Raw genomic sequence first — 27,653 nt, forward strand, 5'->3', positions numbered from 1 at the left:
TGGCGGCGCCCTTTAAGGCCTTGCCTTCAGTCATATTATCATATTGACCTCAGCAAAGATCCATTATTGATCACTTTAGATGATCTGCGTAATAAATATCACAAAAACGTATGGCACATAATTTATATATCTGATGTGTACAAGTCAATTTTCATGTTCTGTCTGCCCCTATCGTCATCAAAATTTGTGTTCATGTGGTGAGGCGGTCATGTATCAAACATTCCACTGTCACCTCAACTTCTATCTAACTACATACTAATTCCGCGGTTCCATGCCTTATCACTACGACTTGATTTTGAGAATTCTTTACTCAGAGCTTGTCTGATCATACAAGAAATACAAATACTCGAAATCTCATTACACAGGAAAAGAAGCTTACAGTAAATATTTATATTGTGATAACAGTTTCCGATCCCCATATATCATTTTGGTCTAGCCGTGTATGTCTGCCCTCCTTCTACATGAGGTCTACATGATTTCAATTAAACTGCATAACAATGAGTTACATACATGTATTATTCTCAAAAACATTGTGATACAATATATATATATTTCCACTATATACAATATGTTATACTCTGTGATAGAGGAACAATATCAGTCCTTGCGCAACTTTGTAAAAGACCGAAATCTTCTTTGAGGAAGTCACTTTTGAATATATTATAGTATAAAGAAAGAAACAGACAATGATTCTAAACTAGACAACTGACAATAAAATGTGGACACATTGTGACGTCCCTGTGATAACACCGCTTTGATATTGTATCTTAACAATTAACTTTTCACAAATGTGCGTAAAGTATGGGGGAAATTATAGAACAAAAATGGGTGTGTCACGTGGACAAGATTCAAAACAACAGACCCATGTAAATTTCTATCAGTTCGGCACATACAAAATAAATGAAAAATCACCAAGTAATACATAATATTCGACCATATTTACAAAAAAATAATCTTAACTTGAATTATCAAAAATATAAAAATTAAACCTATTTACCCTTTTCTTTACAAAAAGAAAGTAAATAATAGCTGGAATTGACTAATTGGAACTAAAGTGCTATCATTTAACATTTCGTTATCGGATATAAGTCTATACATTAGACTTCAAAATTGTCAATTGGATAGAAGCTATCTTTTGTGGAAAAAAGGCTAGAATGGCTTTACACAGCTAACAGCATTGTTGCAACGGCTTCGTGTAAATACAAACATAATAGAAAAAAATATCTTTAGGTGAGAAAATGCCAGAACATTGATATGACTCAGCGTGATGAACCTGTAGTAATAAAAGATCTAACAGTAACCATTCTAAAATCTAAATTGTAGCTAACCTGAATTACATTTCTATTTCTACTATTCAATTTCAAATATTAAAAGACAAGAGGCCCATTGGCCTCAACGGTCGTCTGAGTATTGGCACGAAACAACACATTGAAGAATATAGTAGTGGCAAACAATAAAGTCAATACAAAAGAACTCTTTTAAAAGAAGAAGTTCGGGTTCTGATATTTTTGATTAAATAGACCATGAATTAAAGTTCCTATCTCCATGCTACAAATCCAATATCTAGTCTCTAGATTTCTTAGTTATTTACAAGATATCATTTAAAGGATTTCAACTTATTTGACCCCATGACCTTGAATAAATGTCAAGATTATTCAATTGACAAACCTTCGTAGGGTTAGCCCTTAATGCCAGCATACCCCAGGCCCAATAAGAGTACCCTGGACCATTTTGGTTTCTTGAGAAGAAGTCGTTTTAAACATTTTTAACATATTTGACCCCTGTTACCTTGAATGAGGACCAAGGTCATTCATTTGATCAAAATTTGATAGCCCTTTCATCCCAGGCATCCCGCATGCTAGATATGAGTACTCTGGACGGGTTTGGTTCATGTGAAAGAACTCGAGTATATATTTTAGCCTATTTGATCCTTGTGACCTGAGATGAAGGTTAAAGGTCTTTCTTTGGGGAAAACAAATTGGTAGCCCTTCATCCCAGCATGCCGTAACCATAATATGAGTACTCTATATCTTTTGATTCTTGAGAAGAAGTCGTTTAAGGATTTTAGCCTTTTTGACCCCTGTGACCTTGAATGAAGGACAATGTCATTTATTTGAACAAACTTGATAGTCCATTATCCCAGCTTGCTACAGGCCCAATATCAGGTATCTAGGCCTCTTAGTTATTCACAAGAAGTTGTTTAAAGATTTTAGCCTATGTGACCCGTTGTGACCTGTAATGAAAGTCAAGGTCATTCATTTGAACAAACTTGGTAGCCCTTCAATCCCAGCATACCGCAGGCCTTATATGAGTACCCTGGGCCTTTTGGTTCTTGAGAAGAAGTCATTTGAATAAAAAATTTACGCACGGCGCACGGCGCATGGCGCACGACGATGGACGGTGCATGATGACAGAAAAAATCTAGTTATAAGTAAATAAAATATTTCTTCGATCATGTTATATTTTTTCATAAAAATTATGTAATTTGACTTAGAGGTAGAAATAAAACTACTGTGATGTCATGCTTTGACCTCGATCTAAAAGAAATTGATATGCCAAATATTGATTTTTAAAAATACCAAAAAATGTATAAATACACATCTTATTTGTCTTTGCAGTGCCTAATGTCGTCTTTATTCTTGTTGCTTCCGATTTAATTTTTTATATACACTAAATACTTGAATTGGATCAAAATCATCTGTTCAAATGTATTCCGAGACACGATCGAGACAAGATGATCAATGATGGTTGTTAGTGTTAACATGAAGATTGTATGAAAATATAGATATAATTAGCCAACGTTCATTGATCAATATCAATTAACTGTTCAATGGAAAATGACCCTGATCGGAGAGTCCTTTAGAAGACACACATGCACAAGCCAAGGCGTTCATCGATATTTTGAAATTACTCGATTCAAACCAATTTTCTTTATAGCCACACCAGCAGCAGCACCAACAGTACCACCAACAGTACCACCAACAGCACCACCAGCAGTGTAAGCAACAGCTGTTCCAGCGGCCTGAATAACTTTACCGGCAACAAAAACACCAGCAGGAGCACCAGTACAAACAGCAGCAACAGCACCACCAACAACTGATGCACCAACAATTATTTTTTTCTTTTTTTTTCGGACTTTAATTGATCATTCGCTAATTTTCTAACCTGATATCTATCAGTTATCAGTGTTTGTTCAAGTTTTGAAATGGTTGTTTCCCATTTTTCAAGTCGCTTGCTTTGATCATTAGTAGGTGCGTGGTCTTTGAAACTTGAAATTAAACCATCCCTTTCCATTTTTGCCTTGTCGATTTTGTTTTTAGTGTTTTCATTCTGTTCAAGCAGACGTTCCATCCTTTTTCGGATCTCCTCATTTTCGTCATCAAATAATTTATTTTTGTAGCACCTGCCATCATTCTTTTGAACAAGGTCTTTTACTTTGTCAAGAATATGCTCAGCAGCTTGTTGTCTTTCATATGTACCTAAAACGTTTGAAACTGCTAGACATCCGCCTTTACACGAGTTTATGAAATCTGTACATGTAACTGATAGACCAGATACAAACTGATCAAAAGTTCTGTTACCGAGACATTCTTTGGCGGTAAAAACAACTATGGTATAGTCTAGAAATTTCTCACCAAACATCTTCGTTATTATGTCAAATGTCTTTTTATCTTTTCCCCCGATGTCTCGGTCTCCTATTTTCATTAGAAAAAGGAAGACATGGACGCCAGGACATGCAAGATGGGTACATTCTTTAAGCATAACTTTAAGATCATCATCAGACATTCCTGTATCTAATACGCCGGGAGTGTCCACCACCACCAGTCTTTTACCGAATCTGTCTACCTCAGCAACGCTGCATTCTCCTGTAACCGATGTCCGGCGGGATGAAGACTTAAATATCTTACTACCAAGTAACGTGTTTCCTGTGGCACTCTTCCCTGCCCCAGTTGTACCAAGTAATACCACTCTTAGCGGAGTACCTGTAACGCAAAAACATCGAGTTACATAGATGAATCCCCTTTTTCAGTATATCTTACAGTCACAGTAGGTAACCGGATTAGGTTAACTGCATTTATTTACATAAAATCACCAATTAATCATGGTTTTCTTGCATGTACAGAAATTCAAAGACGTTAAAATCAAGTATGTAAAATAGTTAATGTATATAGTGGGGGAGGAGAAATAGGTTCCCATGTACCCCTCTGGCAGTTTTTCGAAACATGGTTTTTTAGGACCGGTATGATGTCTAGTTTCATTTTATGCTTGTTGCCATTGACAACTAATGTCCCATGGGGGTCATATGGCGGCCATCTTGGATTTCAGGTATCAAAAATGGCCAAAATGACACATTCGCATATATGCGCATAGATAGAGAACCAGACAACATTCAGAGGCAAATAAACACATTTTTTGATATGATTGAAACATGCTGAATACGATTAAATCATAATAATGACGTTACGTCTTCTCATTTTTGTGAAATGACGGGAAAACAATGAAATTTTCATTTTTTCCTCTAAGAAATCGATAAATGTCATAATTTTTATCACAAGTAAAAAAATTGATGGACAAATCACCTTGTAACAGTCATTTCGAATTGCACTAACCCTTGTGTAAATATATGTGTACTATAAAAAGATAGATCACATCAATGAGGTCGGAAAAAGAGAGGGACCCCCCCCCCATAAAAATTTACAAAAAATGGCCAAAATGACACATTCGTATATACGCGCATAGATAGAGAACCAGACAACACACAGAGGCAAATAAACACATTTTTAAATATGATTGAATCATGCTGAATACGATTAAATCATAATAATGACGTTACGTCTTCTCATTTTTGTGAAATGACGGGAAAACAATGAAATTTTCAGCTTTGTTTCCCAAAAAAATCGATAGATAAATTTACATCACAAGTAAAACAATTGATGGAAAGAACACCTTGTAACAGTCATTTCGAATTGCACAAACCCTTGTGTAAACACTTGTGTACTATAAAAAGATATATGGCATGAGTGAGATGGGAAAAAGAGAGGGACCCCCCCCCCCCACACACACACCTAAAAGAAAATGCAGAAGAAAAAAAAAAGAAAAACAAAATCAATAAATTAAAACTCCAAATACTCTGTCGACACACATTGTAACAGTCATTCTGAATTGAACTGACTCTTGTCTAAACATATGTGCATTATAAAAGGATAGATTTATGGTTTTTAGCAGAAGAAGCGAGATGACCTCCAACCCCCTCCCCAATAATTTAAAAAAAAAATAATATATTCCCGGATCCAGTAAACATCCAAAGGCTAGTTCACATGTTTTATCCATAATTCAGGCAGTTCCCAATAACCGTAATAATTTATTTCTTTTTAGTGAAAACAACTGGGTTCGAATTATTCTCCTTCAATTTTGGATATACTTTCCCATGGAGAAGGTGTACCATTGTGATGCCTGCTCGCATAAGTTAACGAGAGATCCCAGAGGGATCTTGGCGCCCACAAAAGAATGATCTATGTCTGACAAAGGAAAGAGGGATCTTTTCTCTGCTTTTCAAAACTTTTACTACATATTACTATACATGAAATTTGATAATGATCCTTTGAGTACTTTCTGAGATATGTAATAGTAACAAACTTCAATTATCAAAAAACAAGATGGCTACCTGTCGGCCATCTTTTTGACCGATCTGAATATGCAATATGCACAACTAAGGTCCTAGGGGAACTTACATATCAAATTTTAGACAGATCATTTCAGTACTTTTCTAAGAAAAAATGGTAACAATTTTAAATTAAGCTTCAACTATCAAAATCCAAGATGGCCGCCTGTCGGCCATCTTGTTCACCTTTCGGTCCGAAAATGCGATATGCACAACTAGACCCCTAGGGGAACCTGTACATGCAAGTTGACATAGATCCCTTCAGTACTATCTGAAAAATAGCGGTAACAAAATTCAATTGTCAAAATCAAAGATGGCGTCCTGTCGGCCATCTTGTTCACCGATCGGTACCAAAATGCAATTTGCATAACCGGGGACCATCCAAATGAAATTTGAGACAGATCCCTTCAGTACTCTTTGAGAAAAAGCGGTAACAAACTTCAATTGTCAGAATCCCAGATGGCGGCCTGTCGGCCATCTTGTCGATCGATCAGACCCAAAATGCAATATGTACAAGTAGGGCCGTAGGGGAACCTATATGTGAAATTTGAGAAGAATCATTTCAGTACTTTCCGAGAAATAGCGGTAATAAACTTTATTTGTCAAAATCCAAGATGGCAGCCTGTCGGTCATCTTGTTGACCGATTGGTAGGTATTATATGTATTTGTAGTTTTTAACTTATGCGAGCAGGCATCACAATGGTAACATTTTTCATGGGGAGGTATATCCATTTGAAGGAGAATAATTCGAACCCAGTTGTTTTCACTAAAAAGAAACAAATTATTACGGTTATTGGGAACTGCCTGAATTTTGGATAAAACGTGTGAACTAGCCTTTGGATATTTACTGGATCCGGGAATATTTTTGTTGTTGTTGAAATTATGGGAGAGGGGGTTGGGGGGTCATCTCGCTTCTTCTGCTAAAAACCATAAATCTATCCTTTTATAATGCACATATGTTTAGACAAGAGTCAGTTCAATTCAGAATAACTGTTACAATGTGTGTTGACAGAATATTTGGAGTTTTGATTTATTGATTTTGTTTCTCAATTTTTTCTTTTCGGTGGGGGGGGGGGGGTTCCCTCTTATGTTTACACAAGGATAAATGCAATTCGAAATGACTGGTACAAGGTGTTTTGTCCATCAATTGTTTTACTTGTGATGTAAATTATGACATTTATCGATTTTTTAGGGGAAAAAAAGCTGAAAATTTCATTGTTTTCCCGTCATTTCACAAAAATGAGAAGACGTAACGTCATTATTATGATTTAATCGTATTCAGCATGATTCAATCATATTTAAAAATGTGTTTATTTGCCTCTGTGTGTTGTCTGGTTCTCTATCTATGCGCGTATATACGAATGTGTCATTTTGGCCATTTTTTGTTAATTTTTCATGGGGGAGGGGGTCCCTCTCTTTTTCCGACCTCATTGATGTGATCTATCTTTTTATAGTACACATATGTTTACACAAGGGTTAGTGCAATTCGAAATGACTGTTACAAGGTGATTTGTCCATCAATTTTTTTACTTGTGATAAAAATTATGACATTTATCGATTTTTTAGGGGAAAAAAGCTGAAAATTTCATTGTTTTCCCGTCATTTCACAAAAATGAGAAGACGTAACGTCATTATTATGATTTAATCGTATTCAGCATGTTTCAATCATATCACAAAATGTGTTTATTTGCCTCTGAATGTTGTCTGGTTCTCTATCTATGCGCATATATGCGAATGTGTCATTTTGGCCATTTTTGATACCTGAAATCCAAGATGGCCGCCATATGACCCCCATGGGACATTAGTTGCCAATGGCAACAAACATAAAATTAAACTAGACATCATAACGGTCCTAAAAAAACATGTTTCGAAAAACTGCCAGAGGGGTACATGGGAACCTATTTCTCCTCCCCCACTATATAGTGGATCAATCCATATTTGGTGTGAAACATCATTGGGGAAAGACAATCATTTTTTATATAAATGAGAGAGGTCCAACCCCTAGGGGCTGAGGGGTGGGGCCCCAAAAGGGCAAATTTTCTTAATTTTAGCTTTAAAATCCTACTCCTCCTTCATCCTTGGATGGATTTCATCCATATTTGGTGTGAAACATCATTGGGGAAGGACAATCATATTTTATATAAATGAGCCTGGTCCGACCCCTTAAGGGGCTGAGGGGTGGGGCCCCCAAAAAAATTTTCTTAATTTTAGTTTTAAAATCCGATGTTCTTCCTGGCTATCTATGACGCACGTCTTATCGAATCGTAGAAGTATTTTGTCCTAGGTTTGTTTGAACATACGACATTGGCGTTTACGCTAATTTTTTGGGACATTATTCGTTGCCAATGGCAACAAACATAAAATGAAACTAGACATCAAACCGGTCCTAAAAAACCATGTTTCGAAAAACAGCCAGAGGGGTACATGGGAACTTATTTCTCCTTCCCCACTATTAGTGGATCAATCCATATTTGGTGTGAAACATCATTGGGGAAAGACAATCATTTTTTATATAAATGAGAGAGGTCCAACCCCTAGGGGCTGAGGGGTTGGGCCCCAAAAGGGCAATTTTTCTTAATTTTAGCTTTAAAATCCTACTCCTCCTTCATCCTTCGATGGATTTCATCCATATTTGGTGTGAAACATCATTGGTGAAGGACAATCATTTTTTTATATAAATGAGCCTGGTCCGACCCCTAGGGGCTGAGGGGTGGGGCCCCCAAAAGGGCAAATTTTCTTAATTTTAGTTTTAAAATCCGATTCTTCTTCCATGGCAATATGACGCAACGTCTTATCGAATCGTAGAAGTAGTCCGGTCTGTCACTAGGTTTGTTTACATACGACATTGCGTTTACGCTAATTTTACTTAAAACAAATTTACCTTGATTCGAATTCGTCGGATGCCATGAATCGTTAGTCGCCATCTGCAACAAAACAAATTTATTTGTAATTTGAAAGAACAAAAACGATAGGCATCCTGACAACTGTCACCACCGCTACAATTTGGTCTGTTCTTGAAGTTTACACGAAAATGAGTCACCATTTATATTGGCTTAATCGATGTTTTTAATTTGTATTGCAATATTTGTATTTCTGACGCCACTAGTAATAAGCGGAAATTTTCTTCAACAGAATTACGTTTTTGTTATTAATTTTTTTCATCAATCTAGAAAAATTCAAGACTTTGTAGAAAATAATGTTTTCCATTAATTTACCATTACAGTTAATGTTTAGAATAAAGAGATACATACTCAATTCAGGTTCATAAAATGTTTTTTTTTTACGCAATAAGCCATTTAGACATGTAATTGTACTTGGTGATAAATTTATCCTAAAATAATGGTAACTGAAATAAGTGAAATATAAATAGCTGTTAGCATAATATTAAACAAATAATTCTAGTTAAGAGGACAATGTCATATAAAATCTTTGGTTACCCTTATTTTGTTACTGATGACAGTTTTAAATTGTCACAATGTCAAACAAGTATTCAACTACACACAGTTATATCTAAAACATGAATGAAATTCGAAAGATGAGTAATTAATACACTGCAGAAAATTGCTATATCTACAATTATTTAAAAATATTGTCTGTGTTGACAACTACACACAGTTATATCTAAAACATGAATGAAATTCGAAAGATGAGTAATTAATACACTGCAGAAAATTGCTATATCTACAATTATTTAAAAATATTGTCTGTGTTGACATCTATGAATATAATATCTCTCTTCTTGTTATCAAACGCTTGCTTCGCGCGCCACCGAAAACCGTCGCTACGCCAGGAAAAGCAAGGGGCCCTCACTCGTGGCCGTGAAAAACCGTTTTGGTTCTCCAAGGTGATAATTGAATGGGATTAATTCACGTACCACGTGATACCCGATAACGTCTGTGCGGGACTAGTATCTCCAGTGGTAATTGAACGTAACTCTTCGTAATCTTCCCGCTGAAATGACGTTATCTCGCGATAACGTCATTTGACGTCAGTCCATCACCAATAGAAACAATAGTCCCGCACAAGCGTTATCGGGTATCACATCGTACGTGAATAAGTCCCATTTGATTTCAAAATGAAATACTCAATCAACCATTTATTTAACCACAAGACTTATATAATCTTAGCATGTATGAATGTTCGTAGCATGAATTAACATTTTTTTATGAACAGACCTGAATATTAAATAATCAACATGTCCAAGAATCTGTATCCTTAAACAGAAATGTAAAGGTTTTGATAAATGCATAACATCATTTCCCATAAATTCTAGTCTGACAATTTCCTAAATTGATCAAAAAATGAATACATATAACAAAATAACAATAACAAAAAGATACACATATTCCCATATTGAATATTGTGGGTTTTTTACGCATTAGTAAGTGACAGCATAATGCCAGATAAGCTATATTATGATTTGTAGAAATTGACCAAATACGCAAGTTTTGACATTGAAATTACAAACTTCCCCGTCTCCGATACTTCCGAAACGTGGGGTTGCAAAATCTGCCCACGCTCCGATTTTTTTTCTTTCAAATTTTGCATTGTTATAGGTCTAGGTACATTTCTACTTTATATGTGTTTTTTATTTATTTCGCCTTTTTTAAAATACATAAAAGGCCTTAAATGATGTTTTCTAACAATACTCTGGGTTTTTGTCAAGGGGACCCCCTGTGGCCAACTTTTGAATATATTTTATCTTTTTATTAGATTTGTTAATGAAAGTTACTTCAATTTTATTGTATACCCATTTACATGTATAATGATACAAGTATTTATTAATCATTTTGACTACAAACAGATTTTACAAGCAAAAAATATCAAATTTTTTCACAGAATAAAAATTAAGGGAATTGCGTTTGCTCTAAATATTTGGATAGTTATCGATTTTGTCCACACTTTTAAATCATTTTGAAAACATGCTATATGTATAATCTTATATCAGATACTTTTTTTCAAAAACATTGAAATCCGAGAAAATAGCATTTAAAAGGTTGAAATGTAGCCAGAGAGGATTTTCTAAAAAATGATTTGTCATAGTAGACTGTAAATTCAAAATTGACCATAGTTACCGTAATAAAACAACAATTAGTGATAGAATTTGGTAAACTAACATATATACCATATAATTAGTGTATTTTTATTCTTCCATTTTCCCTTACAGTACAAAAAAGCCTAACAATTCAGTATGCTCTTGTGTGAAACAAATGGTTTTTCTTTTAATATCAGAAATCTATGATAATTAGAAAGAAATGTATTTTCGTTCGTAGCTCAAACTCAAAATATACAAATTAACTACCCTCTTAGGTAGATAAAAACTATTCATGAACTTCACAAATTAATGTCCCTCTTAGGTAGCGATACGATAGAATAAGCCTATGATTTTCCAATAAAAACATGATTTTCTCAAATATGAGAAGAATAACCACTCACCACCCCAAAGGTTATCATTCTTTAAATAAAATTTCAATCAGGTTGCCATTATTTTGTTACCCATCGACAACTCAAACTACTAATTCACTCACCAATAATAAAACCTAAGAACATCGTACTTTCTCAATAAAACCATAACCCATCTGAAACCAATATTTTCAACTTACATAGAAAAAAATATTCACATTTTAAAACAATCAGACTTAGTCAGCTAATTTATAATAAACAATGGAAATCAACATATCCCAATTGATCCCCCGCCCCCCCCCAACCCCCTCCCCCTCTGTAATAAATAGCATACTTAACCACTATACCTATGTAATACTTTAAACATAGAATATCATAATATATTTAAATAATTAAACCATCATCGGTTTTTTGGCCTCCCATTTTGTGTACCATGGCCCCTCTAAAGAATTGAACGTGATATCCCCCCAAGATTATTCAGCATACCTCAAAACACTAATGTACACATTTAATCATCTTCAAAATGACATATTTCTTTAAATTTCAGAAATCAGAGACCTTCTATTTTGAAAACGTAAAGCCACGATATTTTTCGTTACATATTGTCACATGTAGCATTATAATAAGCATATCAAAAATTAAATATAATACGTTAAATTATCACAAAAATTGGACTGTGACACTTCTCTAACTGGTGTAAATGTCTTAAGCTATGGTATAAAAACAAAATACAGGGTTCTGGTGCCTTCCATCATTAGCTTTATTATATGATATTCACTCACAAATAAGATTATCAGGGGATTAATATTAAAAGTAACAATCCAATGATTATTAAATTGTGGACAACCGTCCTTTAATAGGGTGAAATGAGATGACAAAGAGCAGTATATCGCTTTCCATTTTTTCCAAATGTGTTATTGTTTTGTTAGTTTTCCGTTCAAAATCTGAAATGAATGACTCAGCTATAAAGTATACGATTTACTCAAATGATAAAAAAAATGTAAAATATTTAACATAGTGTGACATATTTTGACTTATTTGTAAAGGTAGTTTTATTGAAAATTAACACGAATATTTCAGGCCCTTTGAGCCTTTTTTTAAAATCACAAAAGGAAAAAGTAGTCTTATCTTAAAGGGGCAACTAGTAGTACTATCGATATGCAACGTTTAAAGAAAATTGGACTGTAGGTAGTTTGTATGGGATTTTTAACATTAGCTTGAACACCACCTTTTCATTATAGTCACTTACTGTTATGTAGTTTTTCAAATGCAAAAATATGTAGATGTTCAAAAAGCGAAAGTTGGGGAACCATTCGAATAAAAATTCGAAAAAGTAAAAAATATCCCCATTAAAATTTCATTACATTTTCTGATTGATGCACCCATACGCTGCTAAATCACTGTATCTATCAATACAAATTGATTTGAACTTAAGATAAAACTTCAGTGGTGTAAATATAAACTTTATACTTTTATACTTATATATAACATCGGTTGCAAAATCAGTAATACAGTTTTCGATGGCCCGGATGAAATCGCGCGAGAGTGGGAGGAAAACGGAGTGTCCGGAGAAAGCTCACATGACCCACTATACCTTTTCACGTCCATGCCGGAGATCGAACCCTGGCCGGCTAGGTGAAAGGCGAGTCGTTTAACCAATAAACCACCCGATCATCCTTCATATTGATGTAATCATCAATATATTTGGCAGGCAGCCATCTTGGATTTTGATAGTTGAAAGTTTGTTACAGATATTTCTCAGAAAGTACTCAAGGGATCTTCCACAAACTTCATCTGTACGCTCCCCTAGGACCTTAGTTGCGAATATTTTATTTTGGGACTGATCGGTCAACAAGATAGCCGAACGGCTTCCATCTTGAATTTTGATAGTAAAAATTTGTTATCGCTATGTCTCAGAAAGTACTAAAGGGATCCTTCCCAAATTTTACATGTAGATTTCCCTAAACCCTAGTTGTGAATATTGCATTTTGGGACAGATCTGTCAATACGATGGCTGCCAGGCAGCCATCTTGGATTTTGATAGTTCAAATTTGTTACCGCTATTTCTAAGAAAGTGCTGAATTGATCATTTTCAAACAACGAACACGCATATCCATCCGTCTATATTAATGACGTCTATCGATTGGACGTATCACATCACTGAACTTGGCGTAACAATTGGTAAAATCATGTATTTTCGCGCGCTTTTTAATGTTTTTTTTATGCCACAAGTTTCATCGCCATTATAAAAAAATGTATAAATTTGTACTACACAACAAGCTCAGTTCAGGTTGAATATATAACAACAGAACAGTACTGATAGAAAGAAACATTTACTGATTCATTAACACATATGTTATCCATACATTGGAGACCTTTTGATACAAAGTGTACATTATGAGTTTTCACATATCATTTGGTGGCTGCTCGTAAGTATACAATAGGATTTGGCACGAGGTTTTCCACCTGTGCAAAACCCTTTCCCAGTTCAGTTTTATAACACATAAGGTATACCAGATTACATTTAAATGTTTTAGAAGGGGAAATGGAAAAGAGAGTGTGATGTTTATCAATGAAATATATTAAGGGAAATAATTTCTGGAGATTATTTTTATTTCTCCCAGACCCAATAAAACACCAACATAAATCTATATCGTCATTTAATAACCTTCCCTTATCTTATGTTCGTTACTGCCTGTTCGTTGCTTCTCAATCCATTCCATTTTGTTCAGTTAGGGAGAGATCTTACCATATAAAGATGGTTGGTAATTTAACAACTGATACGGGTCATTGTATAAAAGCTAATAAGAAATCAAATCAATTCGACTGAGCTATGAAAGACTTAAATGATTAATACTGACGTCTGTTTTAAATCGAAGACAATATAAGATAGAGGAAAACGAAGACAAATATAAATTACCTCGCTTTAAAACCTGAAACGTCCTTGTTAATTGATACAGCAGGGGCGTTATTCAACCCTTTCGCTACATGAGAGTACCTACACGTTTCTATTCTGAGTGTTAGTAAATAGTAGTGGCCAAAAGGAATATAACAGCTTTCTTATATCGAAGCTTTTTTGTACATGAAATCATTTTTTCATGTTATTTATCGCCAAGGCAGCTCATAGATACATGAGGTCAATGTTGAACAATACGTAGCGTTTCGCACTGTCAATTTTGCAAACCGGTTTTGTCATCAACACAGCTTACAATTTAAAATTTACATGTACCCAAAAACATTTTCCTCAACGTTAAAAAATTACAGTTCAGTTATATTTAAAGGTAATCGTTAAACTGAAGACTCACATCTGGAAATGAATGACACATAACTTTTATATGAACAGACATGAGTTAAGCTAAAAGATCTTCTCTATTATCTTCAATGAGTCCAACGTTATAAAAGAATTCCACGGAAGTAAATAATACACATATTAAATAATTATGCTATTGATAAAATGAATGTTTGCATTATATGTTTTAATTCATTTCAATAAACACTCAAGACATTATATTCTGGTCTTTTCTACTTCACAACATTAGAGTAAATCTTTCTTTAGTGCATTGCGCTTCCATTACAGGTTTGATACTTTGCTGGTGAATTATTAATTGATAATTGGGCCCACTAGAAACAATGCCATAACATACATTCCTTAATACACCACTTTCATAATACAACGTTTAGTCGGTTTAGTTATGTGACTTTCACCACCACGTGACTTTATTTAGGGCACATTTGAAATAAAATAGCGGCATAATCAATGGTTGCACACGAATAAAATATTACAAATAGTGACCAAAAACAAATTTGTGTTTATAATTGAAGCATGCATGAAAAATGAATTTCAAAAGTTACATTGAGCTGTCACATAACAGATGGAAATTATCGGTATCTGGCGTCTTACTCCAACTATTTCATAACTTAAATAAGTAGCATTTGTAAACTCTACGGTAATAATTATAAAAAACAAAACATTAAGTCAACTCCATATACATGGAAATTGCTTGATATTTAACGCGGTTTTCCTCCTTTTCCGTAAGTTCCAATTTTACCGTGACATTTTTGTGGACGCAGTGACGTCACGAGGTTGTATTACATGGGTAGCCATATATAAAAGAATCTCGGACAACATGAGTGTATTGCGAGAGATTAACAAGTATAACACCCATAGATACGTGAGAGAAAAACTATTAGGATTTGTTGGAGATACAAAACCTTCCTTAACTTCTCTATTAACTATTCAGTCGTTAGGTGTTTATATAGTAGGGGCCGATTAGTCTTATACATACAGTTCAATTGATTCTGTATGAATTCTGTCCGATTGATTCTATTATACCTAAAATAATAACACTGTCTTACGTCTTTGACTTAAATCAATTGCAGATGACTTTACTAGAAGTATTTTCGATAGACTAAGCAAAAGCTATATATACTAAGACCACTTCATCATCAAAAGTCAAAGTATTTTTTTTTCTATTATATAACATATGTTTTTTATTTTACTTAAGTACGTTTGTTTCGAGAAATCAGGAGTAGGCCCTAATTTCTTGAATCAATCTTAAGTCAAAAACTGACTTAAGTCACATTTGTTCACGTAAGTTACATCAAGAGAAAAACTTAAGTTTTGTCTCAAGTCTTTCTCTTCTGTTTCGAGAAATCGGATGTGAAGACTCTTATTATTTTTATTACAATAAATAAATTATGAAACCGATTATAGCACTGATATTTCTGCTAAAATTCTCAAGAAAAACGTTGTCTCACAAATAAGTCAGTTTGTAGTGGAGTTTTATATGGAAAAGCATGCTACTAATAGATAAACTCTACGTTACATTCTACGTCTGCTTCTATTGATTATGCATCCTCAATGGTTTTATTATTAAGAAGATGACAGTTGCAAAATCAATCCATACAGACATTTATACAAGAATGAAAAAATGTAGATCAGGAAGAGATAAAAGACAAAAAAAAAAAAAAAAAAAAAAAAAAAATAGCTGTCCGTAATTTACTTTGCATGAATTAAATAGGAGTGTGTCCTTCTGTTTATATAATTAGTACGAACTAGTGAATCGTTTGTGTGTATTAGATTATATTTTGCAGAAGTCCATAGCGCACGTCATGCATGCATGTACTCATATATTATTTCAGCAGGATTTATCTCGATCTATCCAAATCATTGTATTAAGGTTGAAAAGATATTGTAAGCCGTCCTAGGCCTGACAGTGAGCACTGTCGAGAAAAGAATGAATGATCATACCATACCCTGAAAAGATTTAAATAAAGGTTACTTGTAAGAAAAAAAAAAAAATTCTGGAGACAGAAGGTATAATTTCAAATACAAAAAAATAATAATCGAAATTTGAGGTCTGATTATTGTCAACATTGTTGAAGAATATTATTATCTTCGAATCCCCCTCTCCCCAACCCAACCCCTCCCCCAAAAAATGAAAGAAACCAAATAACAGCAAAACATTTACGTATGCTAACATTGTTTATATGATAAATTTACTTAACAGTTAGTTAGCACAAACTCATGTCATTAATTGTTAATGACTAAAGGGTTCTGGTTTGACAATAACATACGTAAAGCGTGCATGCACTCAAAGAATGATACAAGCTATCTGTATTCCTCTATTCAAATTTACGATCCTTGTCGAAAATCTGAGGTAATTAAGGTACATGTATGGTATACCAACGGGGTTCTATAGAAATAACAATACCTATAGAACCTTAGGATTTGATTTGTACATTCTTTTTACCTTGTCTCAAATGTCGGTATTAAACGGATTGCCGTTGAGCAAGTGTGAGCATGTTAATACCGACTATAAAGTCAGAAAATATCATTTCGATAAACAACGCCCTTAAACTATATCAAATACTTTAACAAAAGTTTCCATGCAAATTGAACTTTCAATGTCATTTTAATCGCTATGAAGTAATAGGTGTGAACGAGGTACTTACTGTAAGACGTTGTGATTAGAAATGTCTCTAGTTCATTCAGCTCTCGTCTGCTTTACAAGTGTAGTTATGGCGTCATTTACATAGATGCGCATGTCAAAAGGAGTTAATCTGACGTAATGACTGAAAATAGTTATATCGTAGTACATTATTAGGGATTTCCACTCAGGATAGAATCCCCTATTGTTTTTGTTCTGTTTCTTTCTTCTTCTTAGTATTAGGGATACCAACTTGAGATGGAAATCCCTACTGGTTTTTGTTTTTTTTTTGTGTTTTTTTTCTTATTCTTATTATTATCATACGCTAACCGATATTTACATAAGATATAATTCAGTTTTCGATTATGTGGGCATGACGTACATACAGTGTAGCAACTATTTTACATAACAAATAACTTGCGTGTCCGTGTGCTTGGGCTGATGTGACCGATATGACATTTTACAGTCCCGGAATAGCAATTGAAATGGTTGTTTATATCTCGTCTGTATGTTCCTTCCACATATTCATAGAAACATAACTGTCGAAAACAGATATATCTGGATGAAATAATCGATGAAAAGTTACATACCATAAGACCACGATCGAGTACATCGTGGGTAGCGATAGGCCTAGGACGTCTGCTTGCAGGCAGTGTATGGCCTACACGTTTCTTTCTACTCTGAGTGTAAAGTTTAATATCTTTACAAGACAGACTGAATATATGATTCTGTCGGAATAGTAGTGGCCAAAAGGGATGTAACAAAGAGAGTTGCCTTCAGAGGTTTTCTATATCCATGCTTTCTTTTTATCAAAGCTTTCTTTGTACATGAACTCATTTTTTCATGTTATTTATCGCCAATACAGCTCATACATGTGTAGATACATGAGGTCAATATTTCGCAATACGCAGCGTTTCGCAATATCAATTTTGCAAACCGGCTTTGCCATCAACACAGCTTTTATTTTGAAATTTACCTGTACCCAAAAACATTTCCCTCAACGTTCAAAACTTACAATTCAGTTATATTTAAAAAGGTAATCATTAAACTGAAGACCAACATCTGGAAATGAATGACACTTAACTTTTATATGAACAGACATGAGTTAAGCTAAAAGATCTTCTCTATTATCTTCAATGAGTCAGAATCGGAGTCCGGTAGCTGAGCTATACGTTTGTACTTACGAGGAGGTGAAGTGTTATGAGATGTAGTATTTTTTGACTGGGATGATATTTGGAATGAGATATTGAAAGTTCCACCACTGATATTTGCACCAGAAAACATTCCCGTCGCAAGATTTTGTAGGCTTACGTCTTTCTCACAACACGTGGTGACATCTGGTAAACTCTTCCTGTGTGGTGTTTCCGTCATGATCATAGGCCTGCGTGATACTGTGGAAGTTACACTGGAAGCTACACTGGAGGATACAGCAGACTTTTTCACATTTTGAAGAATTTCGCACATTTCACGCTGTTGGTTAAATGAGGCGACGGCATAGTTATTTACGCTATTTACGTTTTTGTGACCAGATAACTGCATAATTGTCGTAGGAGCAACACCTGAATGAAGGAGTTTTGTACACAGTGTCTTTCTCAAGGATTGGTTTGTTTTCTTACCAGTTAAACCAGCATTACTTGCCATTGTTTTCATCATTACACCAAGTTTGTTTCTTCCGACGGGTTGATTTTTGAACCACTTCTGACCACTGTTGTTTTGATTAACAGCAACGTAAAATGGAGATTCCGGTGTATTCATCGCTTGAGGTCGATGCTTTGCGTACAGTTTGTAGGCCTCGATCGGACATCGCGATTTATTTTCAGGATTTCCAAACTGTTTCGGATTAAACGATCTCATGTGAGTACTGTTTCCCCCTCTTGTTTTTGTTGTTCTTTCGTTAAATTCCAGGTATTCTGATCCAGTTTCATCGTGCTTCAATTCTATATCTCCCCATTTTAATTGTCTGTTTTCATCACACCCCCTGAACCCCAAAAGTTTAGTGTTATTGAACCAGACGGTGTTTAGCAAAGCATGTGGGTTGTCATGACCCAGCTGACCACATTCCCACAACATTTCCTCCTCGTTGTCTGAGACAGGCTGAGCTTTATTGGGACGATTCCCAAGTCCTTTCTGTTTCAACTCTTTACGCCGAGACTGAAGTACCTGACGACTCGTGGCAAATAAATCTGAGGTTAAAATGTTGAAACTATAACCATTTTCTCTCAGATAGCGGTCGATACCCCTGTGAAAGCTGGTAAGAGTATCAGGCTCATAATTAGAACCATCATTCTTCTGAAGGGACAGCAAAAACCCACCAATGTATGTATCTAGTTCAAATGGCAGAATCTGAAGAACTTCCCTGGGGTCGGACCTAGGAGGAGCTTGGATCCAGTCTTTGAATCTTTTAATGCATCCCTCAGTTTTCTTAACAGTGTTTTCATTTCTTTTACTCATGATGTAATTTCTCAGATCTGAGACACCGGAAGTGTAAATATTGGATGGAATAAGGTCATCGGCGTCGTCTAAATCAGATGAAACATGGCCATGGGTATCGGGGGTGGGGTCAGGAGGAGGGGGAGCACAAGACGCGATGGTTGAGGATGATGAACTAGATCTAATTTCATTTCCAGACTTCGATGTTTCGTTACCTTCAACTTGAGGAATGCTTGATTCATCATCTGTCTCTGGATCCATCAGTAAATCATGTAAAATGTCGAAATCCCCAACAAATGCCATTATAAACAAAGCCAACACCGGCTCTGATAACAAGGTGTAAGCAGACGACAACTTGTTGTTATTTGCTGCCAACATCCTCCTTTTAATATTCCAAATTTAAATTCTACCCAGAACTATTCTAAGTCCACAACATTATTTTTATTAATTTATATTTTAAATAAAGTACAAAAATAAAATTTACAATTTATTAAGTAGCAAACTTTTTTTCTTCCCAAAATAAACCAATGCAATACAAGGGAATTCCCCTAAAAAGTAGTTCCGGCTAGTAGGTGAATACAACATTCCGTATTGTACATGTGCAATACAGAACATTGTATGTCATTGTCTGAAATTTGCTTGTATCACTATAACCAGATTCCACAGGTATGTGATAAAAAAATTTAACTCTGAACAACAAATGATTTACCAACAAGTAAGATATCATGTCGATATATTAATTAGATAATTGCCAAAATCGGGTTTTTATGTTCTACTTATTTATTTAGGCAAAGGAGGGGTATCACTTTTGGCTATTTTACGTTCGTTTAACAGTTTACATTTTCCATGCATTCCATAGCTTCAGAGTAGTGGACGTGCTTTTTATCTAGATCTGTGATTTTTATGGTTTTGCTGTATTATTAATTGTGATTTTTGGTTAATAGATGATGCTGCCGAATAGGGTCATTTCGAGATTGGTGGTTTGTTCGGGCGGTAAGTAATTAGGAGCATATGAAGAGGGTAGATATTCTGTTCACATTCTTGATATCTTCAGGAGATGTGTTGCTTTAAATATAAACCAAGGTGGTTTAGTAGCTATGTTAAAGGTTTTTGTTAATGTGTTTTTGATGAAGATTTAGTTTATATATCTCAACAACGACCATGCATTCAGAGCTAATTAGCGTTTTTGTTTAGAACTGGTTGCTATGGTTGTGAGTTCTGTGCCCGCCTCCATTGCATGTTCGTAATACACGAGAGGTTATGGAGTACCCTGTCAAAATATGTAGTAGGTGTGGGTGAACCGTTTAGTGTAACTCGTGGCTTTAGCAAACAATACGATAATGTATCTGTTGACATCGCAGTAGGTCCACCATAAGAGAGTTCTAATAGTTCACTTCTGACGGAAAACAGTGGGGACGACCTAGAGCAACTTCTTGTTCCCCTTGGAAGCATATGTTAATCAATGATTTATTCCAATTTGGGAACCAAAACCAGGGAGACACTAGCAACATATTGTATAGAAGGAACAATATATATAAAGGTTGAATAGAGATGTATTACACAAGGGCCGGTACTATATGTTTTGCTATTCCACAGAATAATCGTTGCAGCGTAGCGCCAACGATTTTATCAAACTTGGACCATTGCTGCGATTACGTTACGCGATTGCCATCTATCACTTATAAAAATTTACAATTGGGCGTTGGAAGGATAGGCTGACTCTCCCTTGTCTATAACCTGGGGGGATCCCTTTCCTGACAGTGCTATGGCCTGATAGTCATATCCAAACTTGGTTAGACCATAAAGGTATATATAGTTTAAAAGAATAATAAAGGAAAGGGTTTTGACGTTGTGTTTTAGAATTTAGCTGTGAACTGATAAGAGACTTTTAGACACTCACAATTCGTCATTTCACTATCTAAACTCGATTTAATATAATAAACGTTTTGCAGTAACGTTATAAAGGTTTTTGGTAGTATTGACAACACGAACATGTTTATTTGTGAAGTGATTTGACTGATCTTCAAATTACGTGTTCTTGATAATCGTAAATATATTAAGCGGGTAGATCTTAAAGTGTAAATAGTAGTGGTTTTATTATGGTACTAATTACATCTGATTCCATGATTATTACCACTTCTAGGCTGTTTTGATTGATTAGTTACAACAGCACTTATTGATATAAGTCAATTCATGATTAAATCGTCTATGGCTGTCTTTATTATTAATAAACACATTGATTATAACAATGATATTTTTTTATACATTGTTTTTTTACATCGTATAATTCAGAATTTGATATTTTTCATGTTTCAATTATTATCATTTAAAAAAAGAATGCCTTTAAATTAATGAATGAATTGTCAGCTGTATGATAATAAGCCCGATTCTGTCTTTGGCGATAAGGCCTGTTTTCTGTCAGGTCGCGGGAAAAAGAATATAATTTAGTCTCTTTCTAGAAATAATATTTATTTAAACTGCATCGTAATTTTATAAGTTTATAATGTCCATATTTACGGGAAAACACTTGAATTCAAGTATGCTCACTTCAGGCTCTTATGGTCCCACCTTAAAAAATCCCTTATAGCTATAGTCCATGTGGGAAAGAACACCATTAAAATATTTATAAGAAGATCAAGAAAAAATTTGTGACAACGTATGTGCCCTCTGGTAGAAGGTATCAATATGATTAACGCAACCGGGAAGGTGTTTAGAACGGGTATGGGGGGGCAGGCGGGTTTTCTCAAATGAGGGTGTGGAGTACGCGGTATTTTTCAGTAGCGTGTGACATTAACATTAGGATCGTATTGTTTAAAGCCACGGCAGTTATTGTGCCGTCTTTATGTTTCAGTGTCTGTGTGAAGCATTTGGATGGTAGGTTTAGTCGGAGTAGCAGCGAAACACAATTTTAACACATATTTCGTTAAGAACTATAATGATAGAAGCAAAACAAGGCTTTATTGGTTATGTCGTGTCGGGCGACGTCTTCAGTGAGGTTGGAGCGTTTTGAGAAGTTCTATCATGCACATGATGTTGTATCATAAACTGATATCCTTGCGAATAGAAAGGGAATCCCATTCAATCGAAACAGTAGTTTGAAGAAATGTGATATTTGACAAATATTTTATTCCTGCGAGTTATTGAATTGAGCGACGTATTTTCTTTGGGCAAAAGTTGCCTTAAAGTGATGCGCGTCAAGAAGTGCAAGCCCAATGGTCTACAGTCGTCGGTTCAAATCGATGTGCATGACGGAATGATTGGACTGGTTGTTGGTCAGTTTGATAAATCGGTTTGTATAGAATATCCTTGCATATGATAACAAGGGGTAATGTTATGGCAGCCTCTTTTAGACCGGTCAAAGCCTCCGCGGAGTTGATATGTCCTTTTTTTTTTATTAATGATACCAGAAGTCATTATAATCTCTGGATTACCTACTAATCACGTCAGAGATGAAGTAGTTGTTAGATGAAAGAGTAGAATATTGGATTTATGCTCGGTTTTTAGCGTGACACGATGTTGACTACCTACCCCAAGCACGGCGGTTCGTGTCTTGAGTGTGGATGGTGGTAGATAGTAGTCTATAAATTTGTTCAAGGTTGTAGGTATCGAAATACTGACATATACAGTATTGAGGGTCAGCTTTTTAGTAGCAATTATAATAAAATTTATAATGCGCCACTTTAATCTAGTTGTACAGGTTTATTTGATCATGCTTATGGATAAGAAAATTGCAAAACAAAAAAATGTTACTAAAGATCCCTACGAGTTCGTGATTCCCTTGTGGGGCAGTTGTCAGGTACTGGCCGCTGGTCGGTGGTTTTCCTCCGGGGCCGTCCAGCTTTCCTCCATCAACAAACCTGACATGACCTTAAACGACCCTGACTGTTAGTTTTGCTTAATTTGCTCAAATCTTTACAGTGTCGGCGAAAATGCCATAATATTTTTTAAGCATTTGTTGTCATATTTTGACATGCATGGGTGTGTAACATACATTGGGTGCTTTAGCATAACCAATGCGCGTCAATGCATGTCAAACATATGGACAACCGACTAAGCAATAACAGTTGATGAAATAGTTTTATCGATAAAGCGGATATACAAAGGTAAATACAACACTTCAATCCATTTAAAATATATTAATTAGAATATATTTTCATATTGATCAATTATAAGAATATTTCAATATTCTTTCAGTGAATTGATTTCGTGACCTCTTAAACTCCGATTATGGAAATTAGTACGCCAAAGCCTAGCTGACATTGTTAATATGGGAAATTATCATGTATTAGGCTTTGTAGCAACATATAGATACTGTACTGTGGTAATGTTAATATATATGAACGTATATGTGTTTGTACGCTCCCCAATAATCACCAGGTAAATCTGACCAATACCATTTACTCAAGATAAAAATCAAGATACAAACGAAAGAGCAATGGGTGACGAAGAAAAAGCAAAACGTATTAAATAACTATTTTTTGCGGTATTAACAACAATAGATGATGTCAACTCTCAATCTCCAATTATCGAGGCAAAAATCGATAAATTATTACAGTCAATTTCATTAAAATACTCAGGAGTTAGGGACGTATCAAAGATTTCAAAATTAGGAAAAACTTCAGAAGATGATGATTATTATTATTCACCACATGTTAAAAAAACACCAGCAATACAGTTTACAAACCTTTGAAAACCTTATTTAATATGTCGCTGTCGTCTGGTGTTTTTTCCTGATTTTTGGAAAAAGCCAAAGTGATGCCGTTTTTTAAAAAACCTTTGTTCTTTTTGTCATAGTGAAAACTGTTTAAGTGTTATACACATTTTTCTCCGTATGTCTGATGTTTAAACTTTCTAATTTTACCACTTTTTACAAAGTGCAGCATGGGAAGTATTTTTTTAATTACAAAAAGTCTTTTTATCGTGTACACTCTTCGGAACATCGTCGCGACAATCTCGATAGTAACTCGGAGGAGTTGTGAACCCAAAAGAGATTAATGATCAAAACAAAATTATAAACGAAAAAGAAAACTGTGTAGGTCGACCACCCTCAGCAGACTGGATCTACTGGAGAAAATAATTGATCGCACATTTCAATATTTAATACACACATATGTTTTACTGGTAATAATGTTGAATTTAGAATTGCTTTTCTAAATACCTAATTGTTCCCCCCTGGGTCTGTTTGTGGATATATACCTGCAAATTGAGTTTGCTCATATTAGCCAGAAGGAGAGAGCAACGTAAATGTATGAGAGACACATGTGCGCTTACGCTAGTTAACCTTGGCTCTCGGCTATCGGTACTGGGGGTGGGGGGGGCGAGACACATGATGCGAATCGGAATTCCCGTACTGAACATGGGCGGTGGATTGGTGAAGACGCTTTATTCAAAAACCAGGAATATATAGCGATCCACTAGAGTTCGACATCTCTTAATAGGCCGACATTTGCTTTTGTGGGGGCTCTAAATCATCAAGTTGCATTTCCATGTTCAAATATCAAATGTTTAAGCGACAATTTCGTTACAGTGAAATTAGCATGAAATATAAGAAAGGTGATAGACACGAACCTTCAAATTATCGACCCATATCGATCCCTTTTTATCCACCGTTGGTAAAGTATTCGAGCGTGTAGTATTCAAACACATCATTATTTTATAAGCAACAATCGGGATTTATGTCCGGTCGCTCTAGTGTTTTTCAATTGATTGAAATTGGAGGTGTTGCATATAGGGTGAAAATCCGCCCATGACAATTTTTTTTATTTTTGAATTTAAATATGTTAATTGCATTAATACACATATGTCTATAATACTTAAAACCCGATCGGACCATTTTGATGACTACAGCGACCCCTACATTAACACTGGTAAATTTTAAGCATATTCGGCCTTTTACCTGGCATAAATCATAGTAAAAATACTTGAATCGCGTTTTTGTTGTGAAAGAAAATACCACATAAAAATGTTTTTAACGACATATCACACTTGAAACCTTGCAATTATCATTATAAACTCATGTTTATAGTATTTTTCGGACTTTTTTCTACTTATCCGTTTTGAAAGAGTGGGACACGACTGAATTTTGTAGCTGACGTCAATCAGACATGAGACGAGGCGCTATGTCTCATTTTACCTTTAGTAACCTATATGTATCGCGACATAATACCAACAAAAAGTTTACTAGGCACTGATTACATAAGTATAAGCTTTTGCTCATCCAACACCCTTCATGAAAGTGCATCCTTCAATCGCCATTGCTTTCTAGCAGCTTCATTTTGCTAGATATTTTCGTGAAAATTTTAAGAACAAAAGAAGACCGGAATACGTATATCAATTAGTTTAAATCGTAATTTGTCGGTCAATGTTGATATTACTATTAAAAAAACATTAGATTCCGGTCAAGGTCAAGAAGTGTTCAGTCTGGTGTTTGTTCTCCGTAGAAAATGTGGCTACTTTCCTAATAAGACGGATTATTTCTACGAAAAGACGGTAGCATCAAGACTGTTGGACACCCATAGTAAAATGTGATCATACAGATTCAAGAAAAAGTATATATCTTTTTCAATATTTGGAAAAGATTGTTGTGATATCTACCCGAGTTCTCCATGCTTCACTGAACACCTCTTGTAGAGACCATCGCCACCAGGCAGTAATTACGTGTACGTACATTTATACTTTATTCATATTCTGCACGTGTATTTGAACTCTGTGTAAAACTTATACGTCTCCAAACTGAACATGTCGAGTCACAAGAAAACGAATGCTGGACAAAACAACAAGTCGAAAACAGGTACGGAGCGGGACAATCGACTCTCAGTCTATCAGGTTCTGCTGATGAGAAATTGGAACATATTTATCAGACTTTGGCCACTCTCATGACTAAGGACGATTTAGTGTTCCAAATGAACAAACTAAGAGAAGAAATAAGAGAGGAAAATAGAGAAATGGTTCAACGACTTGAATGCCGAGTATTTGAGCTAGAGACAGAAAACGACAAACTTCGAGACACAATCGAACAGCTTGAAAATAGTGTGGAACTATCTGTTGAAAGAATTGTGCAGCTCACATTAAAAGACAACTCATTGGAACAGCAAGGAAGAAAAAATTCCGTGCGAATCGTCGGCCTGCCGAACGACCGAAATGAGACTGCAGAAGCCTGCATAGACAAGTGTGCGAAATTCTTCAGAGATTATCTGAATGTGGGTATTGAATCCACAGATATAGACATTGCACACAGACTTGGCCCACAATCCACCATATGTAAGTTCACAAGAAGGATAAAAAAGTTCGAAGTTCTGAAGGCGCGAAGAAAACTGAAAGGAAAGAAGATATATATTTTCGAGGACCTAACACAGGAAAACCAGAGAATCCTTAAACGTGCATACGACCTAGACTGTGTGGAAAATACTTGGTCTGTAGATGGTAAACTTTTCGCGAAACTTAAAGGAAAAGAGACTATACGCAGGATCTCGATGAACACGGTTCTAACGGACGAGTACCTATTAGACGACGGGAACTTTGTTTCGCGTTCGGGCAACAAGAATTAGTGTGAGTGATAAAGGACTCAAACACTCATCTTACGTGAGTATACATGTACTTGACGATACACGAACTGTAAATTCATTCAAAGAACTTTTTCGTCTTCTATTTAGCTGCGAAGGTTTACTAAATATAAGTCACTATCAATATAATATGTACAAAACTTTGATTATGCTTATGGTCCATGTATATATTTAGTATGTAAACATGTGGTTATATTGTATGTATACAGGTGTATGAAATAATCTGAAGCAGAAAATTGGTGCAGAGATTTAATAAATAACAAAACTTGTAGCAGGCACTACGTGTATGAAACTATATGGGTTTTTTTTTCAAATATAAGTTGAATATTGCATGCATAAATTTAGTTAATGAATAAAAAAAAAAATAATACTATTACTGCATCAAAATGATCCGATGTGTAAATGTAACCAGACCAATGTAAGAATTATCAGAACATTATTACATGTATGCATGTACATAAGCTTAGAATAATGTGTTATACATATGTATATACAATTATGCTTTTCTTCCACTAGAATTTATTGTCTCAGGTCATTAATCTATAATATCGAATCGAGTTGATTGTATTTTATGTTATGAAACAATGTGCTATGAAAATGACAGAACACGATTATTTTTATATGGCGGTACAATAACATTCTGTACTCTGTTTTTATCATTATTAT

General features: G+C 35.0%; 3 protein-coding genes across 3 annotated transcripts; 1 reads left to right on the forward strand and 2 right to left on the reverse strand.

Moving 5' to 3' along the window:
* Positions 1-1,981: 1,981 nt before the first annotated feature.
* LOC138336368 (GTPase IMAP family member 9-like) lies at positions 1,982-17,444 on the reverse strand. The gene is made up of 3 exons (XM_069285837.1): positions 17,021-17,444; positions 8,544-8,586; positions 1,982-3,983 (listed from the first exon to the last, which is right to left on the reverse strand). The coding sequence occupies exons 2-3, from the start codon at positions 8,584-8,586 to the stop codon at positions 3,112-3,114; spliced, it is 915 nt and encodes a 304-aa protein (XP_069141938.1). The 5' UTR covers positions 17,021-17,444; the 3' UTR covers positions 1,982-3,111.
* A 661-nt stretch (positions 17,445-18,105) lies between these two features.
* Positions 18,106-19,862, reverse strand: LOC138305004 (transcriptional regulator QRICH1-like). The gene has a single exon (XM_069245420.1). It carries the CDS (start codon positions 19,801-19,803, stop codon positions 18,106-18,108), a length of 1,698 nt encoding a protein of 565 aa, XP_069101521.1. The 5' UTR covers positions 19,804-19,862.
* A 6,438-nt stretch (positions 19,863-26,300) lies between these two features.
* On the forward strand, positions 26,301-26,972 carry LOC138305005 (uncharacterized). The gene has a single exon (XM_069245421.1). It carries the CDS (start codon positions 26,301-26,303, stop codon positions 26,970-26,972), a length of 672 nt encoding a protein of 223 aa, XP_069101522.1.
* The last annotated feature ends 681 nt before the right edge of the window (positions 26,973-27,653 follow it).

This window comes from Argopecten irradians, chromosome 12 (genome assembly GCF_041381155.1).
Source record: "Argopecten irradians isolate NY chromosome 12, Ai_NY, whole genome shotgun sequence".
Classification (NCBI taxonomy): Eukaryota; Metazoa; Mollusca; class Bivalvia; order Pectinida; family Pectinidae; genus Argopecten; species Argopecten irradians.

Coding starts and splice junctions, on each gene's coding strand:
- LOC138336368 (XM_069285837.1), bottom strand. CDS start 8,586: ATGGCGACTAACGATTCATGGCATCCGACGAATTCGAATCAAG. Junction 3,984..8,543: donor TCCGACGAATTCGAATCAAG/GTAAATTTGTTT, acceptor TTTGCGTTACAG/GTACTCCGCTAAGAGTGGTA.
- LOC138305004 (XM_069245420.1), bottom strand. CDS start 19,803: ATGTTGGCAGCAAATAACAACAAGTTGTCGTCTGCTTACACCTTGTTA.
- LOC138305005 (XM_069245421.1), top strand. CDS start 26,301: ATGACTAAGGACGATTTAGTGTTCCAAATGAACAAACTAAGAGAAGAA.